Here is a 25,025-nt window from a genome sequence, read left to right on the forward strand (position 1 = left end):
ATACACACACACACAAACATCTTCTTTATCCAAATATCTGTCGGCCCGAAAGTGTTTTCAACTGAAGAACTATGATCAATTGAACTTGGAGGGAGGAGGAATTGAGGAAGATCTAAAAGATATGTATGTTTGATCATGGATATATATTGAAAAGAGCTTAGTTATTGGAGTTAGATCATTTTACTTTTTTTGGTTTTTTTGGTTTGGTACTGTCTTCAAAATCCAGTGTCTATTTGAAATATTCAGACTGAATTCTTAATTGAGACTAGCCACATTTCAAGTACTCAATAGCCACACATGGCTAGTGGCTGTCATATTGAACAGTGCAGATCCGTAAGATTATAATACCTCATGGAATTATTGTGGAGAGGAAATGTATATAAAAATACATATAAAAACTAAGTTCATTTAAAAAAAAAACCCTAAGTTCCTACATACATTGTAATACCTGGCCCATTGTAGGTACTCAATAAATGTAAATCTCTCTTTGCTCTCCATTACAGTAATAGCTTATTATACTTTGGTTTTTGTAACATCATGTATACTAGGAAGCTTCAAGTCAATAAAACATTTTTTTTCAAATTGAAGAAAGCAAAATGTTATTTCTCTAAGAACAAAGTAACAGTAATCAAGGTCAGGCCTTTGGAATAGACATTGCTACTTTTAGTCATTTTGTTTTTTATCTTTCCTTCTAAGATTTAACTTTGATCAAAGGTTGTTGGAAATGTAATTTAATTAGTTGATACTAAATTTCTGGTTTTAGACTGATCCAGTTTCTTTTTATCTCATTTTCCTCTGTTTGTTTTTAATGGTGCCACTTATACACAACTAAAACTTCATTCTTGGGGAAAATATTCTCAACAGGACCTATGTGCTATAATGAAATATACTGCACCGGACTTGGGAGACCTGAATAAGACAAGTCCTGTGATTTTTCCTATGGCTAGTTTTGTTGTTCCATTAACATATAATTTTGTTTGAACAATCACATCGGTGGTTTCTCTTTGTCCCAGGCTCTTGCCGTCAGCTTTATTGGGTCAAATAGAGAAAACCAGAAGGCATATTTGGTAGTTACAAATGTGAAATATAACTGTCCAGGAACTGCATAGTACTTGTAGCTTCAGTTAAGGACATTCTTTCACTGTGAGTAAAGAATAATGGGGTAGAAGTTCCTTAGTGAGTATAGATTCAGAAAAAGTTAGGCAATTCAAGTAACCCATCACCTGGGAGCACTACCTACCACTGGAGCCAGACAGATCAATTCCTTGAACCAGGGACTCTACAGATAGGCTTTGGATTAACTCTGCTAACATTTGCTTCTCTGTTTCCCATACTTCCATTTCCTCTACTTTAACATATTCTTTTATTTTTTTTTTAAGATTTTATTTATTTATTTGACAGAGAGAGACATAACGAGAACAGGAACACAAGCAGGGGGAGTGGGAGAGGGAGAAGCAGGCTTCCCGCCAAGCAGGGAGCCCAATGTGGGGCTCGATCCCAGGACCCTGGGATCATGACCTGAGCCGAAGGCAGACACTTAACGACTGAGCCACCCAGGCGCCCCTAACATACTCTTCTTTTAGATGTTAACTAATTCTCTTTACCTTAAGTCTCAAAACCCAGGAGCCATTCTGTTTCTTTAAGGTAATATAACTTGTCAGTGTAACAGGTGCATTAATGTTATATTGCTTTTATAGTTTTAATTTTTGTTTCTTGTTTTCCACTTTTTGGGAAATAACTCATTCTTCCTCTCTTTCCCAGGAATAAGCTATACTTCTATTTTCCCATAGTGATTGGAATTAAAATTCTTAAAAACAATAGCCATGTGTATGTACTAGTAATAACACAAAGCAGATGTATGGGAGAGGAAGAATTACTGACATTGCATCTTTGTTTACAAGAAACCTTCCTTGAGATGGGAAAAGAAAACAAAGATGAATTTCCTGGGTTTGAAGCCAAGAAGAAAAGTGTGGTGGTCTTAAATATCTGGAATTGAGAAGTATCCCCAGCGTCAGTTATAGAAAGTATAAGGGGGTTTTGGACTCATGTTTATCTTAATGTCCTAGACTTGGAATTTGAATAGAAGACTCTCATCCAGCCTCTTGACTATGTGTGGATGTCAAGCTTAAGGCATCTAAAAACACCAATCCACTCCTTTCCTAGCCTTTTTCATCTCAGTAAATGGCAACTTCTCATTCATCTAGTTGTTCAGGACAAAAACTTAGGAGACATCCTTGATTCTTCCTTTTTACATACACTCCTACAACTAATTCATTAGCAAATTCTGTCAATATTTTCTTCAGAACTGTTCCTTTTAACTTCAACCTGATGATCCGAGCTACCATCATTTCTCTGTTGTACTATTACAAAAGATTCCTAATTGGCCTCTTAAAACCTAGATTGTCGGGGCACCTGGGTGGCTCAGTCATTAAGCGTCTGCCTTTGGCTCAGGTCATGATCCCAGGGTCCTGGGATCGAGCCCCGCATCGGCCTCTCTGTTCAGTGGGGAGCCTGCTTCTCCCTCTCCCACTCTGCCTGCTTGTGTTCCCTCTCTCACTGTCTCTCTCTCTCAAATAAATAAATAAAATATTTAAAACAAAACAAAACAAAAAAAACTTAGATTGTCTGTTCAGGATCTTCCAGTGAAGTTCTTATACAGCTAATAAATTCTTAAGGAATGGTAGATTTAGAAAATCATGATTGTGTACCTTCTCATGAAATAATGGAACTAAGCAATGATTAACAGTGGATGCTGAAACCATTTGGTGAAAGGTTGATGGGAAGCTTTTAATGGATGAATTGGGCTGACAATACCCGAACCTACAGATCATTCTTAGCGTCAGTAAAAGTAAGGCAGACAAAAATAAAATTCCTCATAATTTAGTTCAATAGCAAGTACCACATATGAAGGTTCTTGCCTTAAAAAAAAAAAAAAAAAACCCACTCATTTAAATCAAATTGTCAATACATAGGAAATACAGAGAATAGAGGAAGAAAACAACACCAAGAGGAAAAAAAGTCAGCCAAACCTAGGAACTGAGAAATTCTACAGGACAAATGACACAATTTCTCCAACAAATCAGGGCATGAAAAAAGGTGATGGCGCAGCAAGGAGGGCTGTTATGGACTAAAAGAGACTTGCGGGGCCTAACAAGCAAATGCAGTGTATAGATCTTGTTGGAAATCTGATTTGAACAAATCATGTATAAAAAGATAGGGAGATTGAAATATAGACTGACTATTAGATGATATTAAGAAATGATTTTTAATTTTGTTAGGTGGTAATGTGGTTAGGTTGAAAAAAAGGTTCTTTTAACAAATAGAGATATTAACTGAGGTAAGGATAAGATAACATGTCTGGATTTGCTTTAAGATACTCTACCAAAACAAAAGAAGGGAGTTGTAGGAATAAGATTGGGAAAATGGTAACTTTTTAAGTAGGGTGATGGGTACAGGGTTTATGATGCTTTCCTCTCTACCTTGGTGTATATTTGAAATTTTTCATAATAAAAGCTAAAAAAAAGGTGAATGCCAAAGACTGAAATCTCTTTTGTGAATTCTCAACTATTGAGAATAAACTCCAAAACCCTTCCCATGGCCAACAAAGACTCTAAGACTCTGGTTGTTTCTCAGACCTTATCTCTTTCTCCTCCAGTCCAGCCAGTCAGGTCCCCCACTTACTTAGAGTATGCCAAGCACAATTTTGCCTCAGAGCTTTTGTGTTTGTCTTTCTTCTGCTCAGAATTCTTTTCCTCCAGTTATCTAGCTAGCTGGCTTTGTCATAGCCTTGGGAGCCTTTGTTCCAATTTTGCTTTAACAGAAAGACCTGCCCTGTCCACCCTATATAAAATAACCTCCCTCCCCTGGTCACTATCTTTGCTTACTCTGAGGTATTTATTTTTTCATCGCATTTCCCACCACATGATCATTTATGTACTTGCTTATTGTCATTCATTCCCAAGAATCTTAGCTGCAAGGTGGCAGGTCCTTTACCTGTTTTATTGACAATTGTATTGCCAGCACTTTAGAGCTGTACCAGGCACTTAGTTAGGTATTCAATAAATATTTATGAAATTAAAATATAAACACTTGATGCCACATTTAATAAACAAGTACTTTTTTCCCCTCTCCTCCATTGTTCTACTTACCTTTCACTTGTATTCTCATCTATACCTAGGAGTAAGTAGGAGAGGATTGCCAAGAGCCTCATCCCTTACTCTACTCTATAACTGTGAGGTAGAAAATACAAAACATCAGGGCAGTTTATTACAGGAAACACTGAAAAAGTTATATTCCAAATTATTAGGATTTTAAGCATCTAATACTATGAAAAGATTTTAGTTTTAATTTCTTTCATTTATTGCTTAAGTAATAGAGAGCTCTGTGAAATCTGAAAAGCTACTTTCAAACAGCTGGCTTTCTAATTACTTTTAAAATCTGTGTCACAGTATTTCTCAACTTCTTTTCAGATAAATCCCAGGATAAAGCTCTTCTAATAAAAAAATGTTGCCCCTGAGTTTGCAAAATTGAGTATTTACTTTAATCTATTAATATAATCTTGGCATTTATGATAGTAGGAGCCAATATATGCCCTTTGTGAATAATAAGATCTCAATCTAATCTATCTAAAAAAGGAAAGCTTAAATATTTTTTCGCTTATTTTGCTTTTCTGTTTACCTTCCATTTTAATTGTTTTGTTTTGGTTTTCGGTTTTTTTTTTTCTATTAATTTGCTTTTTTGCCATTCTATCATATAGACTCATGTTTATTTATTAATCAGGACCTTGGTTGTGGGGACAGAAATCCGATCAAACTATTTTAGGCAAAAAGTAGAGTTTCTTTTAAGGATAGTAGGTTTCTCAACTACTAACCAAACTGTGGGCAAAGTAGGATGTAGCTAGTTCTTAGGAATGACGTCAATACTGTCAGACATTCGTTTGATTGATTTCAATCCTTTCTTAGATTTTCAGAAGCTTAACTCCTAGCACCACCCTAGAGCACTCAGGAAAATATTGTCTCTCTCTTTTTCCATATAACCCTGAATCAATCAAATGAGGTCTGGGGGTTGGCTGTAGTCTAGTTTGGTCAGATAAGCAGAGAGTCAGAATCATGCAAGAGCATAATCATCCTCACTATGGTTATATGTGGATAAAAGGGACAGAAAAGTAAGACATTTACCACAGCCAACAGCTTGGACTTCTAAGGTTAGGCATGTATCTGTGTATAATTGGAATAGAACCCAGTGCTCTGCCATCTAATGTAAGTACAGTGCAATAATTACTTCCCTTGGTTTGGACGCTGTACCACTTGGCTTTAGGTTTTGCTTCAGCAGTGAAATCACACTGATGGTTTATACTGAGATAGTATTACTGAACTTTATTTCATTATTCAGCTACATCACTCAGTAAACCTGGAAGGAGAAATAGATTAATCAGAGACAGATTCTTCATTCAAGGAAGAGAGTGATGGTTACAGGGAGAGAGCATATAGTACTTTAAACATGAATCCTAATGCCAGAACACAGTGCTATTCGAAGGCTCAACTCATTTCTGTTTTTGTGTGAGAAACTGGGAAAATAGAAGAATGGGACAAAGAGATGCTTAGAGAATTAAGGGTATTTTGTTTGTACTGGATATGTTCCATAAAATACTAGATCTGTGAAATGACAGACTAAGTCCTCTGTTTTTTTACTAATGACCTCGTAATGGGCAATAAAACTGCTTTGCATCTGTTAGCAAATAAAGATTGTACTAAAAATGGGACCTATGATTTCATTGTTCTTTTTGTTCTTTATAATAATAAAAACCTAATCATTATGCTGAGCGAAATAAGTCAATCAGAGAAAGACATGTATCATATGACCTCACTGATATGAGGAATTCTTAATCTCAGGAAACAAACTGAGGGTTGCTGGAGTGGTGGGGGTGGGAGGGATGGGGTGGCTGGGTGATAGATACTGCGGAGGGTATGTGCTATGGTGAGCGCTGTGAATTGTGCAAGACTGTTGAATCACAAATCTGTACCTCTGAAACAAATAGTGCAATATATGTTAAGAAAAAAAAAAAAGAAGAAGATAGCAGGAGGGGAAGAATGAAGGGGGGAATCGGAGGGGGAGATGAACCATGAGAGACGATGGACTCTGAAAAACAAACTGAGGGTTCTGGGGGGGGGGAAGTGGGAGGATGGGTTAGCCTGGTGATGGGTATTAAAGAGGGCATGTTCTGCATGGAGCACTGGGTGTTATGCACAAACAATGAATCATGGAACACTACATCAAAAACTAATGATGTAATGTATGGTGATTAACATAACAATAAAAAAATTTAAAAAAATCTAATCATGATACTATAGCATTCTCTTTCACTAAACCTGTATGCCCCTCCACACATACATATACACATAGTACAAAGCATTCTGAACTCTCCCAACTCCGGGATTCTTCTCATGTCTTAAAGAGGTACTTTCTGTCCAAGGATCCTGACACATCAGTGTGACTTTTGATCAGGAGAAATAGATTAATCAGAATTAATGTGTGACTTTTGATCTCTGTGGGGGCATGGAAGACCTTTCCTCCATCAATTTAAGAAGCTTATAACAGGAACCACATTATAAGTTAAAGTCTTATAATCTCCTGGCACTTCCAGTAGTAAAGGAGTTTAGGTGCTTCTGCCCTATAACCAACTTTCATACTATAATAGAGGAGATATAGTTAATAGAGTGTGGACATGTCTTTGGAGCAGCTGTAACAAAGGAGATTCTTATTTGATTACATGTAAATTTCACTAATAGGCACAGAAGAGAATGATTAAAATGTGTATAGGCATGGAAAGAATAAAAAGCACCTAGTTTTGTATAAACATGGGATTCTACCATCTGGAGATAACCACTCTCAACATATTGGCATATATCTTTTCAGATTTTTATTGTTTTGCATATGTTTAAGAAAATCGGAAACATACTCTTACACATTATTTAACATGTCAGTATTTTAACATGATACTTTCCTTGATACAGTAAAAATAATGAGATAATTTTAAAACTTGTATTCTGTTCTATGTAGTAAATTCAATAAATTTATTATTACAGGTTTAGTAAATATTAGTATCAGTAGAAAAATATTGGTTGAATACTTTTAAACTCATAACTTAGTTTGAAACTCTGGAAAATGTTTTTATGGAAATGTTTTTATGCTACTATATTGGCTCAGTTTTAGTATTAATTGTGATTTTTTAAAAAAGTTTTTCTGTTTTTCTTCCCAGATCCAAGTATTTTAGAACATGCTCAAGAGGTGAGCACTTAACTATAGAGGTGAGTAGAGTCATGAATCTATTTGGATAAAAGTACCTTCAGGAAGGCAGAAAGGACATTTTTCTTTTCATTAAGTTAGTATGGACTTTTTATATTTCAGTATTATTGATGCTAGTGAAGAGGGAAAGAATTGGGGTGATGAGGGGAGGAGTGAACAGGGAAAAGTTTGTAGATTAAGGTCCTGTTCTTCTAATAGAATTGCTATTTCTACTTAAGAAGTGGTGTTTTTGTTTTTGTCTTTTTTTCACCCTGCACAATTCAGAGGGGGTACGCTTCTAACAGTTATAATGGCTCAGTAGGCAGTGATTCTAGAGATAGATGGTTGGCCTGCGCCAATAGAGGGGTGTAGCAGGATCAAAGCAGAAAGCTGATTTTAGGCAACTCTACAGTACAAATCACTGAATTGCTTATTCTTTGTATGTCAAATAGATAATAGAATCTATTCAGCTCCTGCTCTGTACCACCTACTCCACCATACAGTTTATAAATGTCATCAACATAATTCTTAATACAGTTGTGTTGAATGGATGGCAGTCATCCCATTTTATGGGTGAGAATCGGAGGCTTAGTTAGACAGGTGATGAAGAAGTTGGGCTTTGTTACACGGCCCCTTAAGTGGTAGAACATAATTCCAGTCCCAAACTGCCTGGCTTTCAAAGATTGAACACTGTACTTCACTGCCTTCTATATTAAATAAAGAAGCATATAAACCAGAAACTAGTTTCTTTAAATCACCAATCAAAAAAAAGTTCAAGATAATAATTTTAAGTCATTTCTTTGAATTCTTATCTTTCTAAACCTTTGAATTCATTGTTTTCTTGATTTTTAAGTAATAAAACAGTGTTAACAATAAAACTTTTTTCTTTCAGTGGTTATCAAATTATTTATAGCTAAAATACACATATTTTAGTAATATAATTTAGTAGTAATGACTTTCATCCAATCATTTTACATAATAGTGTTTATCACATCATCATCAAATTGTTTACATTCCTATCTGTAGAAAGACACTGTGTTTGGGAGTAGTGACTACCATCTGGCAGATTTTCAGTAAACAGTTAAATGAATGAGTAGATGAATAAATATAAAGATTATAAGATAAACTCTTATTTGGGTATTTTTGAAGTCCCTGTTTCTTGAGTAAATTCTCCTTCTTACGACATTAAATTTGTCCTGAACTCAAATGGAAACTGGTAGTGTGGGTTTAAAACACCCATATGAAATAATTCAGGGGAAAGTTTTAGTTTATAAGTTTTAAAAAGTTTCTGATTTATGAAGAAAATTGCTATAATTCTCCTTTTTTTCATATAAAATCATAAATAATAGTATATGCTTATCTTAGCTATCTTATCGGATTGTTGGATATATCAAATGAACTAGTGTATAAAGGGACACATGACTCAAATATCTTAAAAATATAAAGGTATGGGGGTGTGGGGGGATGGGTTAGCCTGGTGATGGGTATTAAAGAGGGCACGTACTGAATGGAGCACTGGGTGTTATACGCAAACAATGAATCATGGAACACTACATCAAAAACTAATGATGTAATGTATGGTGATTAACATAACATAGTAAAATAAAAAAAATATAAAGGTATATTATTTTCAAAGTGAAAAAAGTGACAATTTTTTCTGATATATGTACCTTAGGCAAATATCCCTCCTAACACTTACTTTCTTGTTCTTCCAGTTTGAGAATCTAGTGGAAAGTGATGAAGTAAGTATTTCCACCATAGTACAAAACCCATATTTATTCTCATGAGTCATTGATTCTAGCAATTATTTTTAAAATTTTTATTTTATTGTCTTTTAGAATTTTTATCTTTTGGTTTTTATTTTTACTTTTTAGTTTCTTATACTAATTTGCTTACTTATATTAGCATATAATTCAGAATTTTCTCATATATAATGTATATAATACTGTATATATGGTACATAGTTTTATATATTAGTTTCATGTATTTTATGTATATATACATATATATATGTATCATATTTTAAAGCCTGCTGTAGAACTCAAGGAACTTTAAAAAGGGATCTTTCTAACCTCTTGCCATTAGGTAGGTAAAATTCCTCAACAATCCAGGGTAGATCTGTTCTATAACCATAGTTTTCATAGATTTCTCAGGGTGGAATTTATACATGTCCATTCTACAATGACTTTATCTGACGTTAGCCATTATCTTTTTTAACAGTTATTCTTTTTGTTGATTTTTTGCATTTCATCTCATCTAAAACTTAAATATAAGATGCATTCCAAGTACAGATATATGAAAATAGGGAAAAAAGTACAGTTTAGAATTAGTGAAATGCATATTTCTAATCCACTGGTTGTAGTTAGAAGAGTTTTAGTCTGTGAGCTAAGTTTCAACTTCACTAAACTAATTATATGAGTTTGTACAAGTTACTTAGCCCCCCTTAGGCCTACTTCATACAACTCTAAAATGAGTTCTACTGGAACAACACTGCAAGCTCTGACCTTTTGTAACTTTTTGATTTCCTAAGGAAAGAGGAAAAGGTATCAAACAAATTTAAATTATTCTTTAGCCCAACATTTCCCACAGTGTGTACAGAATACTAGTCTCAGAATGTAAATTAGCACATTAAAGCTTCTAAGAAGATTAAAGAAACTGTTAAGGAACTGTTAAGAAAATTATTTAAACCTATTGAACTTAACATTTCCCAAATTAATTTGGGTATAAATCCTTTTTTAAAACAATAATACATATTTATTATCATCTGATAGAACACATTTGAGAAACAGCTTAGCCTTTTGTTTCCCAGTAAAATTTCTGCCAAATATTTTAATGTTTCCTAGAACCTAATTTCTTTCCCATTTCAAAGGTCACTTTAATTCCATATATTTTTTAAAACAAGTGTAAGCAAACACTTAATACAATTTTTTTAAAAGATTTTATTTATTTATTTGACAGAGAGAGACACAGCGAGAGAGGGAACACAAGCAGGGGGAATGGGAGAGGGAGAAGCAGGCTTCCCGCCAAGCAGGGAGCCCCACGCGGGGCTCTATCCCAGGACCCTGGGACCATGACCCGAGCCTAAGGCAGACGCCCAATGACTTAGCCACCCAGGCTCCCCAATGTAATATTTTTAAAGTTTCTAAACTGTAGAAGTGCTAAATATAAGAGTTCTTTCAATCTTTATTATGGTTCATCCCAGCATCACACTGCTTTTTAAAAGAATGTGGTTCCATGTATTTTCCTAAGGTGTTTTTTGTTTGATTGAGTTTTTTGTTTGCTTTTGTTTTTACTAACCAGTCTTTTCCTCTTTCATATCATATTTTGTGTTTGGTTTAGTTGAACATCATCTTGTTTTTTAGTGCTATTTCCTATCATTCTGAGTTTTATTCCTGCTGTTACTTGGCCATATATTTTAACTATCACATATGAATAGCTTAAGTGTCTAAGAAAGATACGTAAATCCAAATCAGTCTTTAAAGTAGTTATGGTTTACTTTGGAGAAAAAATATATATAGGTAATTTCATAACCATGTGAAAAAAAAACAAAAACAATTGATTCTCATTATTTGTGGTAGTTATGTTCTATAAAGTTGCCATAAATGCTGAATTAGTGAATACCAACTGGACCATTACTCTCAGGGGGAATAGAGAGTTAGATTCCTGTAAGCTTCTAGTCACAACATTTTCATCAACCAATCAGTAAATTACCTTGTTTTAGGTGTCTGTTTGACAACTAATTTTAATACATATTATTGATTCATTAACTTTGAACAGCACTATAAGTCATGCCTGAACTGAAGCCTGTCCAACACACACATTTTCTCCCTAAGGCTTGCTCCAGCCTCCTTAGGACTAGGAACATTAGACAGCACTTCAACACCACACATGGGAGTCATTTTATTTTTTAAAAATTTTTTTAAAGATTTTTTTTTTTTTAATTTACTTATTTGACACAGAGAGAGAGAGAGAGAGCACAAGCAGGGGGAGAGGCAGGCAGAGGGAGAGGAAGAAGCAGGCTCCCTGCTGAGCAAGGAGCCTGATGATCCCAGGAGGCTCAATCCCAGGACCCTGGGACCATGACCCAAGCCGAAGGCAGTCACCCAACTGGCTGAGCCACCCAGGCACCCCAGGAGTCATTTTAAACAGTGAAATCACCAACAAAAAAGCACAAACATGCAAAAAAACCTGGTACTCAATAGACTGTAAAGAGGACAGTATGAGAACTGAAACAAGAAGGCAGAGCATCACCATGTTCTACCGCCATTGGGAATATGCATTTTGGGTAACTCAAAGTTTTTGCTGTTCTGTGGAAGTCTGTTCATGATTACAAAAGCACAGGAATTATTAGTTTTGATGTTACATAGGTGAATTTACAAATATGGAATCTATAAATAATGAGGATCAACTGTAAAGGATGAGGGCATAGAAGATATGTTGTCTAGTAACATCCTGACCCAGAAGTTCATTTGGTATAGAATATATATTTGTTAAAATAAATTAAGAAATGTCCAATAATTAGTTTATATATAATTAAGCTAGATAATAAATTTTGCTTTTGAGAAGTTGTAAAATTTTAAAGCTTTTTATTTAAGACACTTTAATAATAAAATTTGTTTACTATGATAAAAATAGATAAGCAGAAAATATTTTGATTAAATAAAAATTTTATTGACTTGCCTTACGTAGAATTCAGCTAGTGAAGTTTCTTTAATTGTTTAATTTTTGTACAGGGGGAAAGCCCAGGAAGCAGTCATAGGTAAGGCTTTTTTTTTTTTTTAAACAATGTCTGTGTGAACCATGAAAAGCTCTCTAAGAATCAAGGCTCTGTCATTTGCTTGCTTTGAGGCATTGAATAGTTTACATTTCAGGACCTTAGTTTTCTCTTTCTAGAAGTTTGAGGCAAATAATAACATCTCAAAGTATTGTTTTGAACATTAAGGAATTTAATGTACAATAGTACCTAGTGCTCTCCTATTGAACCTAAATCATGTATTTTTTAGTTTTTAAAAAACTATTTAATATCAATAAATACACTTCCTTAAATTTTTAAAATATCCCCCTTTTCCTTCCTCATGACATTCTAAAACTTGTTTTACTAACAAGTTAACTAGAACCTTGATACTCTAATTTATTTAAGCAGCCTTTTTAGATTCTTTTGAAATTGTATGAGCTACTTGAAGAAGAACCATCTGTCTTTAACTTGAGAGTTCTTAATATCAAGAGAATATTTTCATACACTTTCATATTTTTAATGCATATTCTTTACCTTTTTTAGTTTAGCAAACATTTATTAGGCAACTATGTGGCACTGTGCTAGGCACTGGAATTAAAAAATCAAACATGTTTCTCTACATTAGAAGAAAGAATATCCTGGTCTGGGAGGTAGTTTGTGTAAATGACTAATTTCGACATAAGTTGGAAAAAGAGATTAAATAGCAGTTATAAAATATGCATGGAAAACCTAAAGGAGAGACCATTTGCCCAAGATGTGTGAGAAGAGGTGTGTCCAGGTAGACTTCTTTAAGGAGATGACACTTAAGTTGATCCTGGAAGTGTTGGCTAGTGATAACTATCCAGAGGAGGAGAGCATTTCAGACAGAAGAAATTGCATGAACAAAGTGGGTTGACTGAAAAGAGGCACAAGAGGATTTTTGTGGAGGGATGGATATGTTTGTATCTTGCTTTGTGTGGCAGTTACACAAGTGTATACAATTGTCAAAACTTAATGAACTGAACACTTAAAATTTCTATTTTATTTTATTTAAGTTATACCACAAAAAAAAAAAAAAAAAAAAAAAAACCTTTAAAAAAAAGCCCTAGGCAGAAGTTAGGGCTAGAGGAAGAGAAGTAGGAGACATTACCTTATACTGGTGGTTAAAACCATTTTAATTGTCAAGATCACCTACCTGAGATTGGGAACAGAAGGAAGTGGGGTGCTTGGAGTATGGAGAGAGAGCAGTGGTCTAAGGATTGAATAGGCAAATACCATAAGAGGATTCTGAAGACAACCAAGATTCAGTGAACAAAAAGAAGTAAGAGAGCATAGAAAGCCAAGGGAAGACAGAAAACAGACTGGCAGACAGATGGAATGGAGAGAACAACCAACACCGTTTCATCAAACTGAAGTAAGAAGATAAAGACTCAAAAGTGTCTACTATATTTGGCGACATAGAAGCCACCTTTGCTAGAGTTATTAGGGATGAAAGCAAAGATAGATTGCTATGAGGTAATGAGAGAATGGGAGGTAAGGACAGAGAAGGGAAGATAAACACAGTAGTTAAGAGCAAGGAGCTAGACTACTTGGATTCAGATCCTAGCTTTGTCACATATTATTTGATTTATTTGGACATAATCTGTCTTCATCTCATTTCCCTTATGTGTATTATCTCTATATCTACCTGATAGTGTTGGTGTGAGGATTAAAATTAGTTAATATATGTAAAGTACATGGAAGAGAGCCTGACACAGTAAGTACTAGATGCACTATCAGTGTACATTTAGTGTCACGAATTTTAGCGGAAATGGGAAGGAGAGAGGGAGGGGCTAAAGATAAATATAGATCACATGAAGGTTTTTCCTTTTTTCTCCTTTTTTTCTTTTTTCCCTCCTCCCTTCACATGAAAGAGAGGTGAAGACAGATTTTTAAAAGTAGGCTAAGATGAGGGGCGCCTGGGTGGCTCAGTTGGTTAAAAGACTGCCTTCGGCTCAGGTCATGATCCTGGAGTCCCAGGATTGAGTCCCGCATCGAGCTCCCTGCTCAGCAAGGAGTCTGCTTCTCCCTCTGACCCCTCCCCCTCATGTGCTCTCTCTCTCTCTCTCATTCTCTCTCTCAAATAAATAAATAAAATCTTTAAAAAATAAAATAAAATAAAAAGTAGGCTAAGATGAAAGAGAGGTGCTAATTGATAGAGCAATGTCCCAGAGAATTCCCTGGAGTAGGGGAGCAAGGGTGGCATCAGTGGTGAATGAATCAAGAGTATAAGTGTAGCACATGACCTTGAACAAGTTAAGGAATGCCACCTCTTCAGAGGATGGAGGGAAGAATAGAGAGGATAGACTCAAGTAAGAGGAGGAGTGGAAAGAAGTTGAAGGAGTTGCTGGTTGGTGCTTCCCATGTCTCAGAGTGGGGTGGAATTGACTTCTAAGAGAAAAGAGTTTGAATGAGGAACTTAAAGAGTACTTGAAGATTTGAAGTAGTTGAGATGTGAGAGGGAGTTGACCATGCCTAAGAAAAGGGTTATTGCTAATGTTAGATTTTCTCTAGCAGCTCTCAGGAGAAAGGGCTAATCATGGAATTGATCCAAGTCAGAAAGTAAGCTGGGTGAATAAGGTGTCATGATAGGAGTGCAAGAAGGTGAGTATGTTGGTAAGAAGGTACTTCAGATTTGCCATGGTGTCCATATTGGTTGTATGTGAAGGTTGGCAAGGTAATTAGGATAGGTAGACAGGAGAAAAGGGAAGAAAGGGAAGAGATCAAGAGCCTGGAGTAGCCAGAGTGATTGAGCAGGATAAATAGGAGGGTAGTGGGTATGTGAGTTAAGAGTTCCAGAATGGTAAGAGGACTATCAGAGCATAGCGTACTGAAGTTTATACGTTATGGTCAACATTTTGGGATATGGTCAGAAGGCTGAAGCAGAGCCAAAGTGAAGGTAAATGGAGTCCACATTTCTTAAAAGTGGTTGTAGTGCTAAAAAATACTCTGATGATATATATCATCCTATTCAGCGTATATACCAGATTATAGCAAGTGTTAAAATATATGCCTTTTTATTCATAACCATTGAAATTATAGCATCAAATTGCTTTAATACTTTGACAGTACAATTTTAGTATTTCCGTGGTTGGTGAGTGTTTTATTTTGACTTGTACTCATCAAAAATATTTTTTCTTTTCTTTCTTTTTTCTCCCTCATTTTTCTCTGTAGGCCTCTTACTGAGGAAGAAATTGTCAACCTAAGAGAGAGGCATTATGATTCTATTGCTGAAAAACAGAAAGATCTGGATATGAAAATTCAAAAAGAGGTAAATAGTCTTTATGTTGCTTAAGTATATGTTATCATAAGACCTCTGTTTATACTATAGAGAAAGTTGAGATTAACTAATATGGTGCATATGAATAGTCACTAGATCTATATTTAGATATTATACAGATGAAGATTATTCAAAAGTAAAAAAAATTCTAGTCTATTATAGTTTGTTTTATTTCATTTTAATTTATCAGAAATCATATGCTGCCAAAAATGAAGATAATACATTCTTCTAAAAACTAATTTCTTAATTCACAAATAGAGACTCTGGCAAGATACATGTATTTTTGTTTTTAAAACCAACTTTTAAAAAGTCTGTTTCACAATAAATGTTTTTTAAGTCTTTTTGTTTGTTCTGGACTTGTTTATTCTTATTAAGTGAACCATAAACTATAATCATAAATGTTTTATTTACTTTAATGTGTTTATGGGAATGGCCTATAATTATAGTTTTGCTATTCACTAAATGGAATTAGTCATATTCTATTATAGATTTAAGAATAGTCTTTTAAGTACCAATTAGTGATTTCAACAGCATTAATTTAAGCTATGCAATAGATGCTAATATTAGGCTAAAGAAAAAAAATTGAAATTTTATTTTTAAGTTTGACATGCAATAGATTATCACTAAAGCAGTTTGTATGCTATAATGAATGGCAAGAACTTAAATTTGAAAGTAATTTTTGAATAGCTTGATAGCAAAATTCAGGACATATGTGCATCAATGAGACATGAACTTTGTGAAAGCTTACTTCACTTTGATAGATGGTGATATGATTGGCCTTAGTTTAAAGACCTTGGACTAATGAAAGCCAAAACCATTAAACTAGTCAGGGTGATAGGCATTGGAACAATTGTTGAGAATGAAGATCACTGCATATTCTAAAGGAAGAAACAGCTTTGTATTTCTGCAAATTAAATGCTACTACTTCATAATTCAACTTCTAAAGAGTTCTATAATATGTTTGATATCATTTGAATTATTTTATAAAAGGAGAAATTGAAATGAGAAATCACAAAAATTTCAATTCTACTATGCTTTGTAGAGATCATTTATTTTTTAATAATTTATTTTTAATTTTACAAACATTTAATTTTTAGAGCAGTTAGACAGGTTCTGATTTTTGTTAATCCTTATTGTTTTGTTCATATACAGTTAGCCTTACAAGAAGAGAAGTTAAGACTAGAAGAAGAAGCTTTATACGCTGCACAGCGTGAAGCAGCCAGGGCAGCAAAGCAGCGAAAGCTCTTGGAGGTGAGGGGAAAAGACCCCAACATATATTAGGGCTGCTTTTCTCCAGATTTTCTCTGACAAATCTTAGTTGAGACTCTTTCCCCACCCTAGAATCAAGGGCTTCTTATTTAACAACAAATGTATTTATGTATATATTCTTAAGAATTTTAAAGGCAAATTAGCTTGTCTTTAACAACTAGAAAGAACATCAAAGTATATGCTTGATATTGAATGTTGTTTAGCTTTAAATTAGCAGAAGCTAATTCTTGTTTATCCCAAAGATGAAATGTAGTTTTCCAAAATCCAGTATTCTTTTGGAAAAATAAATATACTCTTAGGTGGAAACATTACAAAACTAGTCTTTATAATTTCTGCGGCATTTTTTAGTTTATTTTTGTGAGTATTTTTTTAAACAATTCCTTGAACTGCTGGAATTTCTTATACTTCTTTGAATCCGGTAAGCTGGGCAATTTGCCTCATTTTTAAATACTGTATATTTCTCATCTTTATTCTTGTCTTTGGGAGATTTAGAGTTTGAATCTTGAGAAATCTTTGGCATATTATCAGAGAAGGCAACAGATTTATTCTATCTCGCCATGCTATATGCTAATATGGCAATACTATAAAGCCAGACCGCTATTAATAACAGGCATTTATGGTATTACTGTTTTAATTAGCTTACATGTTTTACTTTGTTTAATCCTCGCAACAATCCTTGGAGATAGGTAGCGTTTTCAATCCTCATTTTATAGATGAGGAAGCCAAGGGACAGAAATGTTAAATAACTTGCTTAATAAAATCCTACAGTTAATAAATGGTAGAGCCAGCATTCAAGCACAGCAGTGCTTAGCCAGTTATCCTACTTAGTATCTTCCTCCATATTTTGCCTATGTGAACTCTCTACTGTAATATTAACTGAAGTAGTACAAAGATCATGTCACATAATTATTGTAACTTAGGGAAACTGAAAAATCATGTGTCATATTGCTATGAGTTTATATGTGACCTGTGTCCTTTTTCTCTCTCTCTTTCTCCCCCTGCTCCCCTGTCATTTTGATTAATCTGTTTCAGCAGACTAATTAGATTATATGGGAGAGTGGGGGGGGGGTTGTTTTTGTTTTTTCATAAGTTCTAACTAGTGGAAAGTTTAAAAATTAACTCATCTTCTACTAAAGAAATAAAAATATTTTTCTGGCTATAATTTACATAACTCTTTTTACTATAATAAATTCTCTACTGCTGACCTTTTAAAGACAAAAGCATTCCATATGCAGCATCTATTTGGGTTCTCTGAGTTTTTCCAGAGTTCTCAGAGTTTTTTCTTCCCTGACTAAATACTGATACAGGAACACATAGCAGTGTGTACAGCATACACTGGCACACGAAGATACACGGATACATGCAAGTTCATCTGATTTTCACAATAGCCCTATGAGTTTGCTAGGGCAGTATTATAGCCATCTATAATTTACAGATAAAAAAACAGAAAGTAAAGGACATGCCAGGGACACAAAGCTAATAACTGTCAGAGCCTTAACTATCTGACAGGTCTTTTAAATCCTTTGTTTTTATTATTTCTGAGTCAGCTCAGCCAGGTCTTCTAGATCGTTTGTTCAATTGCTACTTATTTCAGCCAGAATAGAACTTCATCTACTGTTTTAACTATTTTTTTTTCTTACCCTTCATCCTTCCAGTTATTAGAAGTTCTTAGGTGTAATAAGAATGTTCAGTACACCAATGTATACATGTTTTAAAATTTGTTTTTAATAACACTGAATACTCTGACCCCTCAAGGATTATACACTGAAAGATTGAGAGAAATTCCAACCATAAATAAGAGGATATAGAAATGAACAGTGATACATTTAAGGAAAAAGACTTCAATAGAATAACTTTTAAAGTTTTTTTTTTTTTAGGAACTAGAAAAAATATCTTTGGGTGTTGTATGAATGATTTTTTAAAGTATAATTTTACAACAGAGTGATTTTGTATTGCATTATGTTTCCAAAGCAAGAAAGGCAGAGAGTTGTGCAGCGATACCATCCTTCAAACAATGGAGAATATCAGAGGTAAATAGTGAAACATACTACTTCCCTTAGTGGTAGAAAATGTAATTTCCAAAGAGCACAGTTCAGCTCTGGGTATTTGTATACATATTATGTATGTGTGTTCCCTAAAAAAGATAGACACTATCATATAAGAATACTGAGAACATTTGCTTTCTTTACAGTGGAAAGTGATCATTATTTATTTGAATTGATTTCATTGCATTTTTAAGAGTGGTCATATCTTCCATATAGAAATGATGCAAAAGAAAAAAAAAGAAACAAAATGATGCAGTAACACACTGAATGCTTTTGGATAAATTGCTTATGTCTTGCCTTGCTTGTTTGTGTTTTCCTTAACACATCTCTTTTTCTTATAATAAAGTTTATGTGTGATCATTTTTTAGAAGACACATTCCAGAGTCATATTTTCCACTCATTCAAAGTACCTTTTTCATGATTCATTATTGTAAATTATGAAGATGGACTTATTACTAAGCTTTGACTTCAGTATTAACCAAAATCTTATCATTTTCAGTTTATTGCTAGCATTAAGAAAATTAAGACCTATTTTCATTAGGTTACTCTAATTGTATAGTAATTATAAATTTGTGTGGGATAGACCTTCAAACTGAAATGCCATAAATTAACTTAAGCATGCATTATGTTGCATCTATTATGAATGTATTTCTTTTACTTTAATTACAGTTCAGGACCAGAAGATGACTTTGAATCTTGTTTGAGAAATATAAAGTCACAGTATGAAGTTTTTCGAAGTAGTAGTAAGTCTTTTAAAAGATATACATACTTTTTTACTTTATGCCACAGTAAACAGATAATTGGAGATCCTGGCTCTGTTTCTATAGAACTTTCTGCCCTTTAAATTTATATTTTCTAGATAGGTCAGTTAACTAGTCCTTAATTACACAATTTTATCTTTCCTTTTTATTTTTTATTTTATTTATTTATTTATTTTTTAAAGATTTTATTTATTTATTTGACAGAGAGAGAGACAGTGAGAGAGGGAACACAAGCAGGGGGAGCAGGAGAGGGAGAAGCAGGCTTCCTGCCGAGCAGGGAGACCGATGTGGGGCTCGATCCCAGGACCCTGGGATCATGACCTGAGCTGAAGGCAGACGCTTAACCGACTGAGCCACCCAGGCGCCCCATATTTTATTTGTTTAAGTAGGCCCACAACCAGCGTGGAGCACAACATGGGGCCTAAATTCATGACCCAAGATCAAGACCTGAGCTGAGATTAAGAGTTGGACGCACAACCGACTGAGCCACCCAATCACCCCTTATCTTTCCTTTTAAAAAGGAGTTGGAGCAAGGTGCCTGGATGGCTCAGTCCATTAAGCTTCTGCCTTCTGCTGAGGTCATGATCTGAGGGTCCTGGTATCGAGTCCTGCATCAGGCTCCCTGCTTGGTGGGGAGCCTGATTCTCCCTCTGCCTGCTTCTCCCCCTGCTTGTGCTCTCTCTCTCTCTCTGACAAATAAGTAAATTAAAAAAAAAAAAAGGAGTTGGAGCAAAGAAAAATCTCAGGCTATTACTACAGATCTGGAAGGAGAGTCAAGCACTCGTTTTTCCATTTCTGCTGTGGTGTTACCTCTCCCCCTCCCAGGAAAAGGGAAGGTGGGAAGAAGTAGTACAAAAGTGTACTTATTTTACTTATTACAAATTGATTTATAAGATTAGTGTTTTTCTCTAAGTTTCAATAGTCGGAACTCCTGTACTTCCAATAATGGAAGCATAGTAGTGGTTCCTTTTGAAAACAGACTGCTTTCATTTTTATTTTTTCACTTATTTTTTGTCCCTCTTTGTAACTGAGTATTACCTAGAGTTCATTGTATTGGAAAAGTTTATAATTCATTGAAATTTGCATGTTTATCATGCTGCATGGCAAAAAAAAAAAAAGGAAAGGAAAAGGAAAAAAGCCGTATGTTGTTCCTAACAAAAACTTACCAATGTGTTGATTTCAATAATTGTTTCATATGATGTTGAAAGGAATAATAATATTTGGAGAAAGATAATATTACAAAATAAATGGTTGTGGTAAAAGAGTACAAATGATCACATTATATTTGGTGTATATTCTAGGACTCTCATCAGATGCGACAGTTTTGACACCAAATACAGAAAGCAGTTGTGATTTAATGACCAAAACTAAATCAACAAGTGGAAATGATGACAGCACATCCCTAGATCTAGAGTGGGAAGATGAAGAAGGTATTTTATATTCACAATTTTACCTAAAAGTTTTAATCCATGTTAATCTATAGAAATCTACTTGGTATTTTACTTTAAATTGAAAGGAGTGCAAGGCCTTAAAAAATCAGTATAAAAATTTCTTGTTCTCTTACTGTATTAGTGATTATCCCTTGTTGATAAATGGCTTAGAAAGTTGCTTAATTCTTAGTGTTTCTTGAGCTTTAAAAAATAAATCTTAGGGGCGCCTGGGTGGCTCAGTCGTTAAGCGTCTGCCTTGGGCTCAGGTCATGATCCCAGGGTCCTGGGATCGAGCCCCGCATCGGGCTCCCTGCTCCGCGGGAAGCCTGCTTCTCCCTCAACCACTCCCCCTGCTTGTGTTCCCTCTCTCGCTGTGTCTCTCTTTGTCAAATAAATAAATAAAAGCTCTTAAAAAAATAAATAAATAAATAAATAAATAAATGTTAGTTTTTCACTTTAAGGTTTCTGTAATCCAGCCCATTTTATATTAGAAGAATTACTGCCCCCTTGTGGTCAACCTAAAGCCAAAATTTTATTATCTTTTGGTTCATTATAAATTAGCCATTTGTTAGGGTTTTTTTTTGTGTAGCACAAAAGCTTTAACATGGACATAGGTTTAAATTTTAGCTATGTCTTCCTAGCTGTAGTACTTTAGGTAGATTTCTTACTCTCCTTAGGCTGCAGTTTGTTCATCATAAAAAGGGAATAATAAACCTACTTTAAAGGATGATTATTCACCATTGTACACACAGTGTCTAAAAATGCATGGCACATAATAAGCAGTAAATATTTGAAAAAATAAACATATGAATGTTGTGAGGATAAAATGAAACTTACATAAAACACCCAGTACAAGTGTGGCACATAGCAAGGACTCAAAATTGTAGCTAAAATGTGGATTTTTTTTTTTCAGGCTATTTCACTGAATAAGGCTCAAGTTTTCATTTTCACTTTAAGAACTACATAACCCATGAAAATGAAGAACCAATTACAGAATGTAGGACTTTAATAAAAATAGTAAGCATTAACTATTTCATAGAATTTTGAGATGGAATGGACCTTAGTCCTCTAGTCGAGTCATTTCTTTTATCAATAAAGAAACAAAGATACAGGGGACTTGAATAACTTTACCAAAGATTGCATTAACTTACTTACTTAAGTCGTCTTCTCAGCCAAACACTGTTTCCACAATCCTGTACTTACGTTATTTCATATCTGGATCCCAATCAGCAGACTGTAATAAAATCTATTTTTATTGTTAGCATCTTGTTCAGTCTGATCTAAAGCCTTTCAGATCTTTTAACTCCTGATTCTGTCATCCATACTATCTGTATGCTAATCAGATTTGTAGATAACATGACTTTTAAGAGTATTATTTAAGTCATTAACACAATTATTAAACTAGACTAGGTAGAAGACAGAGCCCACCAGAAACCTTCCCTTAACAGCTCCTCCATAGGACTGACTATCTTTAAGTAAATTTACAAATCAAGTCTGATTGTTAAACAAAAGCTACATTTTTAAAATGTAAAGTCTTTTAATATAGCCTTTAAAATTTTCACTGAGATTTCTAATAACTCTTTCCAAATAATAGGAATGAATCGCATGCTTCCAATGAGAGAACGTTCCAAAACAGAGGAAGACATTCTCCGAGCAGCACTTAAGTATAGCAGCAAGAAGACTGGAAGTAATCCTACATCAGCCTCTGATGATTCCAATGGGCTGGAGTGGGAGAATGATTTTGTTAGTGCTGAAATGGATGATAATGGCAATTCCGAGTATTCTGGATTTGTGAATCCTGTATTAGAACTGTCTGATTCTGGCATAAAGCAATCTGATGCAGATCAACAGAAACGATAGGGTAAAATTGTATGACCCTGTTTTATCAGTTGTAACCAAATGTTAAAAACCAACTAGAATGTATAAATAGTTGTGCTGAGCCTTTTTTTAAGAGGGAGATAAGAAACCATGTTGTAAATGCTTATTAGAAAGGAATAGAAATGATAGGCTATATCTGAGTTGCTTCAGAATTAAGTGCAATTTCATCATCTGCCTTCTGCTTTTCAAAAACAATTTAATGGTTCTATCATGTTATCAGTTAAATTTATTTTAACTCTTCTTTATAGCATTCCTGTTTACTATTTGTAGATTTTCACTTTTAAAAATAGTTTTATTGTTTTACTTTGAATGCTTTCTTAAGCCTATTTCAGTAGTTAACTGTGAAAATATTAAGGCATTTTGTGTTAATTCTCAGCAGATGTGAAGGGAGCATGAGGAGGGACTGCCAGATCAGATTTATAATAGTGTTCCCTTTTCCACCTTTTCCAACATTATTTATTCCTATGACTTACTTAAATTTTATTATCTAATAGTAAGCACAATTGAGTAGATGACCCTAAAGAAATGCTGAAATATCAGTTTTTTTCTACACTTACTGCATATCCTAGTATAATAATGTTGATTCAGTCTGAACAAAGGATATGATGTGTTAAAATAGACTTTCAGAGTTCAGACACTTGAAGCTGGTAATCAAAAGTAATATTTAAGAAAATATATATATTTAGGTTTTTCACTTCCTTTTACATGCTGCCACTATAAATGAATATTGACTTTAAGTTAATTGATAAATTTCTAGGTGTCATTTTTTTAAATTCTATATTTCCAATGCATGGTCTTAGAAAGATTTTACACAGAACATACTCTCTGTGCATGATTTAGTAAGAAAGGAAAACCTAAATATGCAATACGGGTATTTCAAAATAAAATCCTTTCTGGTGTGAAAGGATTCATTGATTTTATTAAGCTTTCCTTTGCCTTGTAATACAAGGTGGTTTAATGGGATGGAGCTAAGCATTTCAGTATAAATAACTGCATTTGTGATATACAATGAACTCTTCTTTTCCCTAAAGTTTACATTTCACTTTGAAAGGCCAAGGTTATAAAGCACTCCCTAATTGTTTGTCTTAATTTTGCTGAGGATTGAATATGATTTTGGTAAGCAAACTGTTTTCTGATTTTTCCTTGGTGTTTTTTTTTTTTTCTTTTTTTCTTGCAGCAGTGACAGTGCATGTTCTCCAAAATATAGGAAGGTCCAGATATAAATAGTAACTTAAAGTTCTTGCTGTACTTAAGAAAAAAAAATCATGTGGCCCTTTCAATATTTGAGCTGCTAGGCAATGACATCAATAGTTTCATCTTTTTTTTATCTCATAGAAATAAATGATACTTTAAATATGTAAATATATTAGGTATGCTATTATTTATGACTGTCTTAACATAATTCAAGTTGTAGCTTTGTCACTGGAAATATTTTAAAGGTAATCTATATTCACATTGCCTGTGTTACGCCTTTTAAAGTTTGTATACATCAGATGTATATTTTTGGTTTGGCATAAGCTACTATTGTAATTTTTCTTGGCATTTTGTTCATAAAAAATTTTTTGAAGGAATGATAACCTCAAGGATTGTGAATAAACACATTTTTACATTTAAAAATAATAAATTATTTGATCATTACTAGTTTTACTCTATAAACATGCAATAATTCTGACTCCTGAGGTATAATTACTTTATTAAATCTGCCTTGAAGACAAAAAGGAGTGAATTAGGAAAGCAGGATGGAACTAAATTTGAAAATGTTTGTGTTTTAACTGCTAAGAAAAGATATTAATTTCTTGTTTTATATGTTTATAAAAAACACTGGAAATAACATTTTTTTATTCAGCAGATATTAGAGAATCTACTGTGTCTGATAGGGTGTTAGGGACATAGTAAAAAGACATACAATGCTCAAGCTGTTTTGCCCACATTCTGATGAGAGAGACAAGATAATAACAAGTAAACATATAAATAAGAAAACCACAGATCACAATTAGAAAATATACAAGATGATAGAATGCAGGATAGCTGGGGACTAAGTGACTACTTTGGTAGGTCAAGAGAGCCTTCTCTGAGATGACATTTGAGCTGAGACCTAACTGTTGAGCAGGAACCAGCCAAGTAAAAAGCCTGGTGAAGCATGTTTATAAAGCTCCTGAAGTATAGGAGAACGTTTGGTTATGTTCTGAGAATGAAAGGCACAGGGACTGAAGCATCATGAGGTAAAGTAATATGAGATGATACTGGAGGGGTATTTAAGGGCCAGATCATGTAAGGTTTTGTAGACCATGGTTAAGAATTAATTTTATTTGATGTATAAAGCCA

At 34.1% G+C, this 25,025-nt stretch overlaps 1 protein-coding gene across 3 annotated transcripts in view; it reads left to right on the top strand.

The window, feature by feature from the left end:
- Positions 1 to 24,317, top strand: part of AP1AR (adaptor related protein complex 1 associated regulatory protein) — a 37,772-nt gene extending 13,455 nt beyond the window's left edge. The window contains exons 2-10 of one of the 3 annotated variants that reach the window (XM_032401014.1): positions 7,259 to 7,307; positions 9,000 to 9,026; positions 12,018 to 12,043; positions 15,212 to 15,308; positions 16,470 to 16,568; positions 18,558 to 18,616; positions 19,301 to 19,374; positions 20,694 to 20,822; positions 22,417 to 24,317. In XM_032401014.1, coding sequence (XP_032256905.1) covers positions 7,259 to 7,307; positions 9,000 to 9,026; positions 12,018 to 12,043; positions 15,212 to 15,308; positions 16,470 to 16,568; positions 18,558 to 18,616; positions 19,301 to 19,374; positions 20,694 to 20,822; positions 22,417 to 22,682 — 826 coding nt within the window. In that variant the 3' untranslated portion in view covers positions 22,683 to 24,317. The remainder of the gene's footprint in view (positions 1 to 7,258; positions 7,308 to 8,999; positions 9,027 to 12,017; positions 12,044 to 15,211; positions 15,309 to 16,469; positions 16,569 to 18,557; positions 18,617 to 19,300; positions 19,375 to 20,693; positions 20,823 to 22,416) is intronic. The other 2 variants (XM_032401015.1, XM_032401016.1) reach the window with 2 other exon arrangements.
- The last annotated feature ends 708 nt before the right edge of the window (positions 24,318 to 25,025 follow it).

This window comes from Phoca vitulina, unplaced genomic scaffold, assembly GCF_004348235.1.
Source record: "Phoca vitulina isolate PV1807 unplaced genomic scaffold, GSC_HSeal_1.0 scaffold3, whole genome shotgun sequence".
Lineage (NCBI taxonomy): Eukaryota > Metazoa > Chordata > Mammalia > Carnivora > Phocidae > Phoca > Phoca vitulina.